The 10514-nt window shown below is 62.0% G+C and overlaps 2 protein-coding genes across 4 annotated transcripts; one reads left to right on the forward strand and one right to left on the reverse strand.

The window, feature by feature from the left end:
- Positions 1 to 372: 372 nt before the first annotated feature.
- RNF167 (ring finger protein 167) lies at positions 373 to 5040 on the reverse strand. Of its 3 annotated transcripts, none has more exons than XM_031038993.2 (10): positions 4928 to 5040; positions 4141 to 4643; positions 3978 to 4058; positions 2651 to 2776; positions 2454 to 2541; positions 2175 to 2265; positions 1854 to 1959; positions 1609 to 1702; positions 957 to 1037; positions 373 to 874 (listed from the first exon to the last, which is right to left on the reverse strand). In XM_031038993.2, the coding sequence occupies exons 2-10, from the start codon at positions 4222 to 4224 to the stop codon at positions 573 to 575; spliced, it is 1053 nt and encodes a 350-aa protein (XP_030894853.1). In that variant the 5' UTR covers positions 4225 to 4643; positions 4928 to 5040; the 3' UTR covers positions 373 to 572. The 3 variants fall into 3 exon arrangements, with proteins under 3 accessions (XP_030894853.1, XP_006743196.1, XP_030894854.1); XM_006743133.3 differs by lacking the exon at positions 4928 to 5040 and adding an exon at positions 4780 to 4914; XM_031038994.2 differs by lacking the exons at positions 2651 to 2776; positions 4928 to 5040 and adding an exon at positions 4780 to 4914.
- A 65-nt stretch (positions 5041 to 5105) lies between these two features.
- SLC25A11 (solute carrier family 25 member 11) lies at positions 5106 to 7842 on the forward strand. The gene is made up of 8 exons (XM_006743130.2): positions 5106 to 5343; positions 5885 to 6037; positions 6133 to 6339; positions 6515 to 6605; positions 6695 to 6785; positions 6865 to 6964; positions 7045 to 7096; positions 7226 to 7842. The coding sequence occupies exons 1-8, from the start codon at positions 5249 to 5251 to the stop codon at positions 7379 to 7381; spliced, it is 945 nt and encodes a 314-aa protein (XP_006743193.1). The 5' UTR covers positions 5106 to 5248; the 3' UTR covers positions 7382 to 7842.
- The last annotated feature ends 2672 nt before the right edge of the window (positions 7843 to 10514 follow it).

Here is a 10514-nt window from a genome sequence, read left to right on the forward strand (position 1 = left end):
TTTGAGCTTCCTGAGTCCTGCCTTGGGGTAAGCACCTGCCGGAGACCCATCTGACCAGGTGGCCCAGCCCTTCCCCACTGGCATTTCCAGCCCTAGGTCCTCAGGTGCTAGCTGAGTTGGTAGGTAATGGAAGAGTCTTCTAGACCAGAGAATGGGCCCAGGCCTGCGGGCAAGGCAGGGCCGGTTGAGTCATCCCTGTGTGGGTGGGGCTCCCCCTCTCTGAGTCACAGTAAATGCCTGCTGGGTTTGTCCCCATGGCTACAGGTTATTCTCTCCCAGCACTCCCCTGCCCCTTTATGGCAAAAAAAAAAGGGGGGTCAGTTCCCCAAAAGGATAAGGAGTTCACCTATGTGAAAATGATCTCACCCTTCCTTAGTTCACAAAAACAATTTTATTAACCCAGTAAGTGAAGACCCAGTCCCTTCCCACCCCCAACCCCCTCAAAAGGGATTGAGAAAGGGAGAAACCTGGGGCAGAAATGTCCCCCATCCCTCAACACAGAAGACTGGAGAGAGGACAAGGGGCTGTGCAAAGAGGTCACGGGAGGTGTGCATGGGGGGGTAAGGAGACTATTAGACCAGGATGGCAGCTGAAGAGGAAGGGGGTGAGGGTGGGGGATCTGTCGAAGACCCCGGGAAAACAAGAGGGGTTGGAGCTAGGGAGCCAAAGGAGGTGGGGAGTGTGGGGCTGGAGCCCAGAAGTGGGGTCCGTTCTGAGGCAGGTTGGTCCCCTGGCTCCCCTTCCTCATCACCCTCTTGCCCCTGAGTTTCATCCTCATCCTCGTCCCCCGGACCCTGGTGGACAGGCTGCTTGCAGATGGGACAGGTCTTCCGGGTCTGGGTGAGCCAGGGGTCCACGCAGCGGCTGTGGTAGGCTGCGAGAGGCAGGAGGTGAGGCACCTGGCGCCCGCCGGGGTGGGGAGGCTGGGGGTGGGGGCCAGGAAGTGAGGGCCTCACCATGAGCACAGGGCAGCACTCTCAGCTTGTCCCCATCCTCATACTCATCCAGGCAAATGGCACACACATCATACTGGTCTCCTGGGGGCAGGAAGGAAGTCCTCTCACTGAGCCATCCTGGCCCAAGGCCCCCAAGGACTCTGGGAGCTGTGGAGCTGAACCCTGCCAGTTACCCTCCCTAGCTTTCACTGGGCAGGGTGAGGCCAGAGCAGGACATGAAGAATCTGGGGTTAGGAGGGAAGTGGGTTTCTGGTGGGGAGACAGTGGGAGGGGCAGAAGTGGGGGGCAGGGCTTCTGCTGTAGCCCTTATATGGGCACTGGAGGCTCCAGGGCCTAGAGACCCAGCCCCTCCTTACCTGTTTCCTCCTTCTCACACCAACTCCTCCCGACTCCTTCCATTTCGCTGCTCTTTCACCACCCTTACGGGCAAGGTCAGTCCTCCAGCTCTCCCCCCAACCCTTCCGTTTAACCATCTGTGCTCTCTACCTCCCACTCTATTCCTGTCCGGACCGCACCGTACGTAAGGTAAGGAGAAGGAGAGCTGGGATCCCAGGCTGACACCTCCCATCTCTGCCCCTTGTCTCCTGAGCTCCACTTCTTCAGCACCAGGTGAGCTGTGGGAAAGGCCCCCGTCTCTCCCCAGGCCCCTCACCCTTCTGATAGTCATGTGTAGGAATCTGTTTTAGTTGCTCTTTGGTCAGTCGGTTCCGTTGGAGCCGCTTCCGGTGCTGGATACAACGGACTACCTGGGGGAAGGGGGCACGGACGGATCCGAGTTAGGGAACAAAGCTGGGCAAATCCAGTATGACACCCCCCAGCCCCCCAACCTCCCACGCACAGACCCAGTCTGGCTTTAAAGGCCCCAGCTCTTCCCATCACCCTCCCTGAGCTACTCACCATCACTGCTCCCATGGCCAGAACCAGCAGGCCCACGATGCCTGTGAAGGGGATGAGGTAATACCCCAGAGGGAAGCTATTGTCTGGGACCAGAAGCACCCGAGCCCTGGGAAAAGGAAGACCAGGATCAGAGGAGCAGGAAAGGCAGAGGAACAGAGTAACTGGTGTTGGACGAGGCCCACGGACGGGGAAGGAGGTGGGAGGAAAGTCTCGAGGCAGAGTGAGAAGGACCTAAGGCTGAACGGCCAGGGCGCGGAGGCGTGGGCTCCAGGCTGGCATGGAAGGAGTGAAGGCAGAGTGGGAAGGAGGGATGCGTCCTACCCCTTCTCGTAGACAAAGAGGGCACGCAGGTACTCGGAGCTCCTCTCCCCAACAAACACAGACGGGATCCAGATCTGCTGCTGGATTTCCTCTGCGGGGATCAGTGCATGGCGCTGCGGACCCAACCCTCCACTCCGCTCCTTCGTTGACCCTGGCACTTGGCCTTCGCTCCACCCCACCCCAAGGACTGACCTGTGCGCCCTAAGGTCTCAGCCGCCCCCCGCCCGCCCCGATCTGAGCTCTACCGAGACCCAGCTCGTCCAGGTGCCCCAACCTTACCGCTGTTCCACACCATGTTCAGAAGCTCGTTGGAGTTCACGTTGTGTACTACAGCTGCGCCGTACCCCGCCTTCTGAGCATTTAGGACCTGGGGGGACAAGGCAGGGGATAAGGGGCCACCGTGGCCCTTGCCTCCCTTCATTCCGGGTGCCTTTGGTCACCCTCAGCTTCCCAGCTCCCACTCCACATTCAGCAACCTTGAGGTCAAAGTTGCAGTCGAATCTCCGAAGCAGTGCAATAAAGACTGACCCGTTGACCGGGGCTGGGGGTGGAGGGGCAATGGGGCTGCAGGCATTGGCCGGGTGAGCCTCCACAAGGAAGCCCTGGGGAAGAGAAGCAAACAACAGTTGGATTTCACGTGCTTAGGTGCTGCTCCCCACAGGGTCCCACCAAGCACACTGGTGGCCCCATGCTGCACACACTATCCCTCGCTTCCTCACCCCTGAGCATCCCACCCCGGTCAGAAGTCCGCCTCCTGAAGAGGTGAGGACATGGAGCAACACCCCTCTCCCTGTCCCAGAGGATCCTACACCCCACACTCCACGCTCATTCAAATCCTCCTGCCTTCTGGTTTCCCAGATCGTAAACCAACTAACTCCCCACTCAACCGTGTCGCGCCCTCTCAAGCTCGTGTCCCATCCCCGGCTCCAGCACTCCAGCACACTGCCACAAAACATACTCCCCTCTGTTGAGACAATGGCAAGAGGCCCAAAATGGAGTCACCGGTGCTAAGCCCCAGAGCGCCAAGCCAAGACTTACCCCCTAACTGAATTAGCTCCAGCCTCCCGCAAGAACGGGGCTGTAAACCAGTCTATCCGGAATTAGCCGGTCAGAACTCGCGAGGTCATCTGCCCCACAGACCCCTGCCCTCCCTTGAAGAGAGACGATCTTGCCACCATCGCTCTAACCGCTAGCATAACTTACTTGTCCTGCCACCTCGAGCCTACCAAAGCTTCTCATTTCCGTACAGCTCTTCGAAGCTCCTTTCTATCTGCTACACGGGATGCTTCCCGATTCATGAACTGTTGACTAAAGCCAGTAAGACCCTGAAAACCCCCACACTTACATTCTCTTTTATCGCGTCAGTGATCCACCCACCCACCCAACCGACGGCTACACGGACACCTACGGCCCTGAGTGCTTGCTAAACGGTCGTCCTCATGATGAAGCACTCCAAAACTGCTTATGTAACGTGACTCTCGCAACTGCCCTCAGGAAACTCCCCTCGGCCCATTGTACAGGAAAGCAAACTCAGCGGCACAGAGCGAATTAACTCGCCCGACGTCCTAAGACCCTGCTGGCAAGCGGCCCTTTCCCCGCGGGCATCTTCGTCTCCCGCCAGCGCCCCTCCAGAGGGCCCAGGCTTGTTCAGCAGGAGACCTTACGTCTTCTCCCTCCGGACTCCGCATCCCGCCCTACCTGTGCTCCTGCGCGTGGTTCCTAACCTGCCTCCAGCGTCACGCAAGGGGCGAGGCCCCTCGACCCCCGCCCCCCGAGAGAGAGCACAAAAGGGAAGGAAATCACCTGCAGCCCCTCCTGGCTCAGGGCGGCCCCAAAGAGCGCTGGCAGGTCTGCGAAGTCCATGCTGGTATTGTGGTCCGAGGTCTGCGGACGAGAGAGCCCGTGTTCCCCGGGCGCCGGCAACCCCGCCCTCCCGCGCCCTTCCCCCACCCGCCCCTCGACTCACCGCTCGGATGAGCCCCCGCGCGGGGGACGCTCCCCACAGCACGGCGGCCACCACCACAGGAAGCGGGAAGGCCGCGGGGTGCATGGCAGCGGGCGGCGAGAGGCCGAGGCGGCCGCGCCCCGGTGGCAGGAGCAGAAGCGGGGTCCTGCGCCCTCTCCGCCCCTCCTTCAGGCTCCCAGGGGTCCAACCACCCCCAGGCCCCACTTCCCAGCTACATGGGGGCGCGGGGGAGGAGCCCCGAGTCCGGGAGCGGGGGGCCCAACCCGGCTAGTGGAGCGGGGAGGGAGGCACTCAATGTATCCTTCTCGGGTACAGGGACGAAACCGGGAACGGGGACCGAGGCAAGCACAGGTGACAGAAAAACTTCTGGGAGGGTGGGGGCGCTCGGGGAGGCGGGACTTCCGGGCAGGTGAGCTGTCTTCCTCACGGCGGGGAAAGGGCTTCCGGGAAGGAAAGGCAAGCCGCCTCCAGCATTGGGCGCTCAAGAGGAAGGACTTCCGGTCCTAAAAGGCCCGTTGAAAGAAAGGTTAGAGGCGGAGGGAGTGCGTTTGCAGATGCAGCGAGCACCGAAGCCCCAGCAAACGATCCAGTCGCTCCCCCTCTCATGCCCGGGATCTTGGAGCCGTCCGATTTACAAACCTCTCCACCCTTTCTGGCCGCCGCCGCGGCTGCGGGACCTTCAGGTCTCGCGAGAGTCCTCCCCACACCTTCCCTCCCACCGGCCGAACGCTTGCGGCGCCTATCGCGAGAGAACCGCCCCCCCCCCCCCCCGGCTTCCCCCGCTCACTCTGTCTCGCGAGATCTCCTGACACCCTCTTTATTTTCCCGCGAATCCAATTCGGCGAAAAGTGCGTCTAAACTATGGCTTCCTAAGCCAGCCACACCCCTTCCCGCACCCCTCCTCGAAGCCCCGCCTCCGGCCCCGCCTTCCTCCCGGCCGCCTTTGCGCCGCGCGCCTGCGCCTGCGCCGGCTTCCAGCTGGGGCCGGCCCCGAGAGCCGGAGGGGCGTGCGCGCGCGCCCTCGGCCCTGTTGCGCGCGCGGTGTCACCTTGGGCGCGAGTGGGGCCGCGCGCGCACGGGACCCGGAGCCGAGGGCCACTGAGCGGCGATGGCGGCCACGGCGAGTCCCGGGGCCGGCGGGATGGACGCGAAGCCCCGCACGTCCCCGAAGTCCGTCAAGTTCCTGTTTGGGGGCCTGGCCGGGTAAGCTCAGGCCCCAGGGTTGGGAAGGGAGGAGGAAGGGACGGGTGCAGGGAGCCGAGCCGGCACGGGGTCAGCGCGGTCCCAGGCGTATTGCCGAGGTCCTTGATGCGCTGCCAGGACCTTTTCACCCATCGCGGGGCCCCTGCTGGGCTGCGTGCAGGCCCATTGCTTAGCTCTCCCGGGTCGTGTGGGGTTCCAGGTCCTCGCATGGCTCCTGTCGGGCTACGTGAGGCCCCAGGTCACGAATGCCCACTTCCTCTCTCTGGGGTGGACTGCGGGCAGTTCTAGATCACTGCTTGACCCCCTGGGAGTTGCGTGGAGCACTTTCGTTGCACGGTCTCCCGCGGGACCATTGGACTTTTCAGACCCATGGCTCTTGGCCCCGGCGGAGACTTACACACGTAGCCACTAGCCTCCTGAACACTTGGTTAATCACCGGGCAGGCCTGGCGCTTTGTGACTCCTCGTTGCCAGGTTCCGGTGGGCACTGGAAGGTAGTCAGGGGACACTCGGCCCTGAACTCTGCTTCTGTCTTTCTCCAGGATGGGGGCTACCGTGTTTGTGCAGCCGCTGGATCTGGTGAAGAACCGGATGCAGCTGAGCGGGGAAGGAGCCAAGACGCGAGAGTACAAAACCAGCTTCCATGCCCTCACCAGCATCCTGAGGGCAGAAGGGCTGAGGGGCATTTACACTGGGTACTGCAGCCACTGGATGTGGCCGGGGGGTGGGGTTGGGGATGGGTTGGCAGCTCCAGACCCCGGCCTGACGCACAGACCCCTGCGTTCCCCAGGCTGTCGGCTGGCCTGCTGCGCCAGGCCACCTACACCACCACCCGCCTTGGCATCTACACGGTGCTGTTTGAGCGTCTGACTGGGGCTGACGGTAGGCCCCCTGGCTTTCTGCTGAAGGCCCTGATTGGCATGACTGCAGGTGCGACTGGGGCCTTTGTGGGAACACCAGCTGAGGTGGCTCTTATCCGCATGACCGCCGATGGCCGGTGAGTTCCAGGTCTGAGCCTGCCCCAGCTCCGTTCCCTGGGATTTAGGATCAGAGGACTGCGTGTCCCTGGTGTGGAGCAGAGCGTCAATGTCTGTGTTCCGGCCCCCCTTTCTTTGCTCCTGTGGGGCAGGGTGGTCTATCCTGAGCTTGGCCTCTCCCCGCCTTCCTACCAGGCTTCCTCCTGACCAGCGCCGTGGCTACAAAAATGTGTTTAATGCTCTGATTCGAATCGCCCGGGAGGAAGGGGTCCCCACGCTATGGAGGGTGAGTGAAGGGGTGGAGACTCTGGGGGCTCATAGGGGCAGGTCTTGGCCGGGTCTGACAGCACAACCCCCCCACCCCCACCCCCACAGGGCTGCATCCCTACCATGGCTCGCGCTGTCGTGGTCAACGCGGCCCAGCTCGCTTCCTACTCCCAATCCAAGCAGTTCTTGCTGGACTCAGGTGAGCCCCGGAACAGGGACCCCCGGCCGGCCCCGGGCCAACTCCGCGCTGACCGCCGTCCCTGCTTCGCCTCCCCCAGGCTACTTCTCTGACAACATCCTGTGCCATTTCTGTGCCAGCATGATCAGCGGCTTGGTCACCACCGCTGCTTCCATGCCGGTGGACATCGTCAAGACCCGGTGAGCGTGCGGGCCGGGGCCCAGGGACGGACGGGAGGGCCCGCTTTGTGTCTCTCATGCCCCTGCCTCTTCTCCTGCAGGATCCAGAACATGAGGATGATTGACGGGAAGCCGGAATACAAGAACGGGCTGGTGAGGAAGTGGGGCTGGGGGCTTGGGCTGGAGGATGGGACACTCTGGGAGGGCAGGGAGGGCCGTGGGGAAGCCGGACATGGCCCTGGAAGCCAGGTCCCAGCCCCGGCGCCCTGCCTGCCTGTTTAGGACGTGCTGGTGAAGGTTGTCCGCTACGAGGGCTTTTTCAGCCTGTGGAAGGGCTTCACGCCGTACTATGCCCGCCTGGGCCCCCACACCGTCCTCACCTTCATCTTCTTGGAGCAGATGAACAAGGCCTACAAGCGTCTCTTCCTCAGTGGCTGAGGCAGGCGAGGGGCCGGGGTGCCAGGGCTCCCCCTTACCCGCTGCTCCCACAGTCAGTGTGCCCCCAGGGGCCTGGACTCTGCTGCCCTGGGCCCCTCTATTTATTTTCCCTCCATGGTGTGGTTCCCTCCTCTGCGGTAAAGGACTGTGGTCTGTCCTACCCCTGCGCCACCTTGCCCTCCTTGTCCTGATCCTCACGACCTCTCTGCCCCTGGCTGTGTCTCGGCTGGGGGGTGGGGGTAGTGTCTGGGAAACTGCCTGAAGCTCCCCGGCCTCCTCTGGGTGTTGGTTTCGGGCACGTAGGACCGCGAAAGATCCTCCTTCTCAGTGGGTAAACTGAGGCAGGGCTGAGGGGACAGGAGGCAGCAGAAGCTGTCAGGGTGGCCAAAAGGCCTGCAGCGGGAGGACATGATTCTCCACCTCACTGACGACGTGATCAATAAATTGGATTGGTGACAGCACTCCCAGATCTGTATAGTTGCAGGGGCGGGAGGGGAGGCAGAGGTCCCAGGAACACAGGAACTGGAGTTTTAAAGAAAAGGTATTAAAGGAAAAGCACTTGCCCGTTTTACGCAAACGCGACGTCAGTCGGTCTTAGTGCGGTGGCAGCAGCCGACAGGTAAGGAAAACTGATGCGCGCGCCCCGCGTGTTGCTTCCCAGCCACTTGCCCAAGAATGTCGGGGGCGTGGGTCATCTCATGGGATCCCCAGGAAAAGCCTCCGCGGCCTGGTGACTTGGGCAGAGGAGGGGACAGTCTGAGACGGGAAGGCTGAGCCGTGGGGGCAGGTGCCCAGAGCCAGGAGGCTTGAAACTGGGGGGAGGCGGGGGAAGGGGACGTTGGCCAGAGACTTGATCCGAGCCCCACTCTGCGGAGAGTGATGTGTCTCCAAAAATCTCCTGAGGCGTCAAAGGGCACAGGAAGGTCAACTGGAAGGAGGGCTGGGCAGCGTGAGGCCGAAAGTCTTGTGAGCCTGGCCAGGGACAGGCAGGCGGCAGGTGGGAACTGTCCCCTTGGCAGAGCCTCCTCAGGAGGAGGAGAGGAGGAGCTCTGCAGCCCGGCGCCCCGGCTCGGCCTTCCCACCTCTGCCCCTCCTCGTACCCACTCCTGGCGCTTGCCGGCCTGGGCCACAGTGGTCACTCTGAGACACCAGGAGCCTGGGCCTTATCCTTAAGAGGTTCCAGATCCAGAGGGAAAGATGGCCCAGGGGCAGGTGGGGGCGGGAGTGGAGCAAGGGACCGCTGCAGGGTGATGCGGGGCCCCCGGCCCTACCTGGAGGAGAGAGCCTTGCTGGTGGCCGTCAGATGGATGGAGCGGCACACCTGCTGGACAAGAGAGCTAAGCCTCGGAGGGGAAACCCGGGGTTGGGGGGGGAGGAGAGGAGCAGGTGATCTCAAAGCTTGCAGCGGCGGACCATGGGACATGGAGAACCCATTGTAGGACGTCAGCCGGGTGAGTGCATAGAAGCCCTTAATGGTCAAGCTCCAGATTTGTCCTCTCTCCAGGGGAGACTTCCAAGCAGGGCAGGTGCAGTAGGGCTTTGAGGCCCCGGCCACCTGGAGAAGGGGGTTCTAGAGCCGGGGAGGCTCAGCTTTCACTCCCGTTCTCTGTGGCCCCAGCCTTGGTTTGGGCTGGAGACACCACAGGAAAGACAGACCGCTCGGTGTGGTGAGGGGAAATGGCAGAGTCTAGGGGAGCAGGGGAGAAGCAGGTTCTAGTATGCGAGCAGGACACCTGACTGGGACGGCTCGGCGATGAGTAGAACCCACCACGATGGCCCACGCCGTCAGGCCCACACCCACTGGGCCGCTGGCCTGGGCAGGGCAGGAGGCCGCAGGTGCGGGCAGGTGCCCACCTTGGCTCCTAGGCGGCCCGGGCGGGCACGCCTTGGCAGGGGCTGCTCCAGGGAAACCTGTGGGTTGGATCTGGTCCTGGTGCTTGCGGTGGCCTGGTGAGCGGTAGTGCAGGAGGAGAGGGGGCACCCCAGGCCGCGGGTGCAGGCTGGTGAGCGTTTGTGGGCAAGTGATCCAACTCGGGTGGGGGCAGGTGGGGCTTCAGACGTGCGAATGACAAGTGCCCTGGACGCTCTTCGTCTCCAAAGGAAACTCAGTTTTTTTGAAGTTACCTTTTTATTCTACAAATAATATACAACGGTGGAAAACTAAAAATGCTCAACGGAGGAAAAGAAAAGGAAACCGCCATGTTTGTGCTCCGCAGGGACGATCAGGGCTCACATCTTGATACAGCTCTTTCCCGGTTCCCTCCGGTACACGCGTCTGAGAATCCTGCTCTGTTCCCTTCGCTTTTTCCTCAAACTTCCCCCAAGGTGATGGTAACGACCTAGTGGTTTGTGAACCTCTCCTGCAGCATAGGGAGCTTTGTTCTATGACCCGCCCTGCTCCTCTCCACCCCTGCTGCTTCGCCGCGGTTGTGCGTGTGGTACCAAGAGGCTTCTGATAAAGGAAAAGTGACTAAGTCTCCCCCGACCTTGTGCTCCTTGCCCGCCCACCCCCAGCTAGATCCCAGTACGGAAGCCCATCACGGCCTCTGCAGGTCCCCAAACCACCCCCCTCAGAGGCTGTGGCCAGCATACCTAATGCCCACTGTTCCCAGCAGGTCCTGACCCCGACCCAGACTCAGGGCAGAGGGCCACCGTCCTGCCCGCAGGGGCCCCACGTGGCCATCAGCCCGTACCCACAGGAAGAGGCTGGAGCGGAAAGTGGGGAGTGAGCCTTGAAGGAAAAGCAGCCAGACCCGGGGCATGGTCACTTGCTTTCCCCTCTGCAGCTCCAGATGGGCGGTGTGCGTGGCTGTGGCCAGGGCCTGTGGCCCCGCGGGCCGGGCCCGAGCCAGCAGCAGGATAAGGACCACAGAGGCAAACAGCAGCCAGAGGAGACCCAAAACATAGAAGCCCAGGGGGAGGAGACAGCAGAAGTCAGGGTTGAGCAAAGGGTCATTTTTGGAGCTCTCCAAATTCCCTTGAACCACCTCGTGGACCTCTGGGAGGTAGACAGAGGAGGTGGTTGTTGGGTATTCCAAAATAGTAGGGAATGAGGTTGATTCTGGGATCTCAAATGTGGTCAGTTCAGAGAGGATTAGGGTTGTGGTGGGCTCCTGGGTGGTGGGGGTCGTGG

This window comes from Leptonychotes weddellii, unplaced genomic scaffold (genome assembly GCF_054177405.1).
Source record: "Leptonychotes weddellii isolate Sample4059 unplaced genomic scaffold, ASM5417740v2 HiC_scaffold_5573, whole genome shotgun sequence".
NCBI classification, from domain to species: domain Eukaryota; kingdom Metazoa; phylum Chordata; class Mammalia; order Carnivora; family Phocidae; genus Leptonychotes; species Leptonychotes weddellii.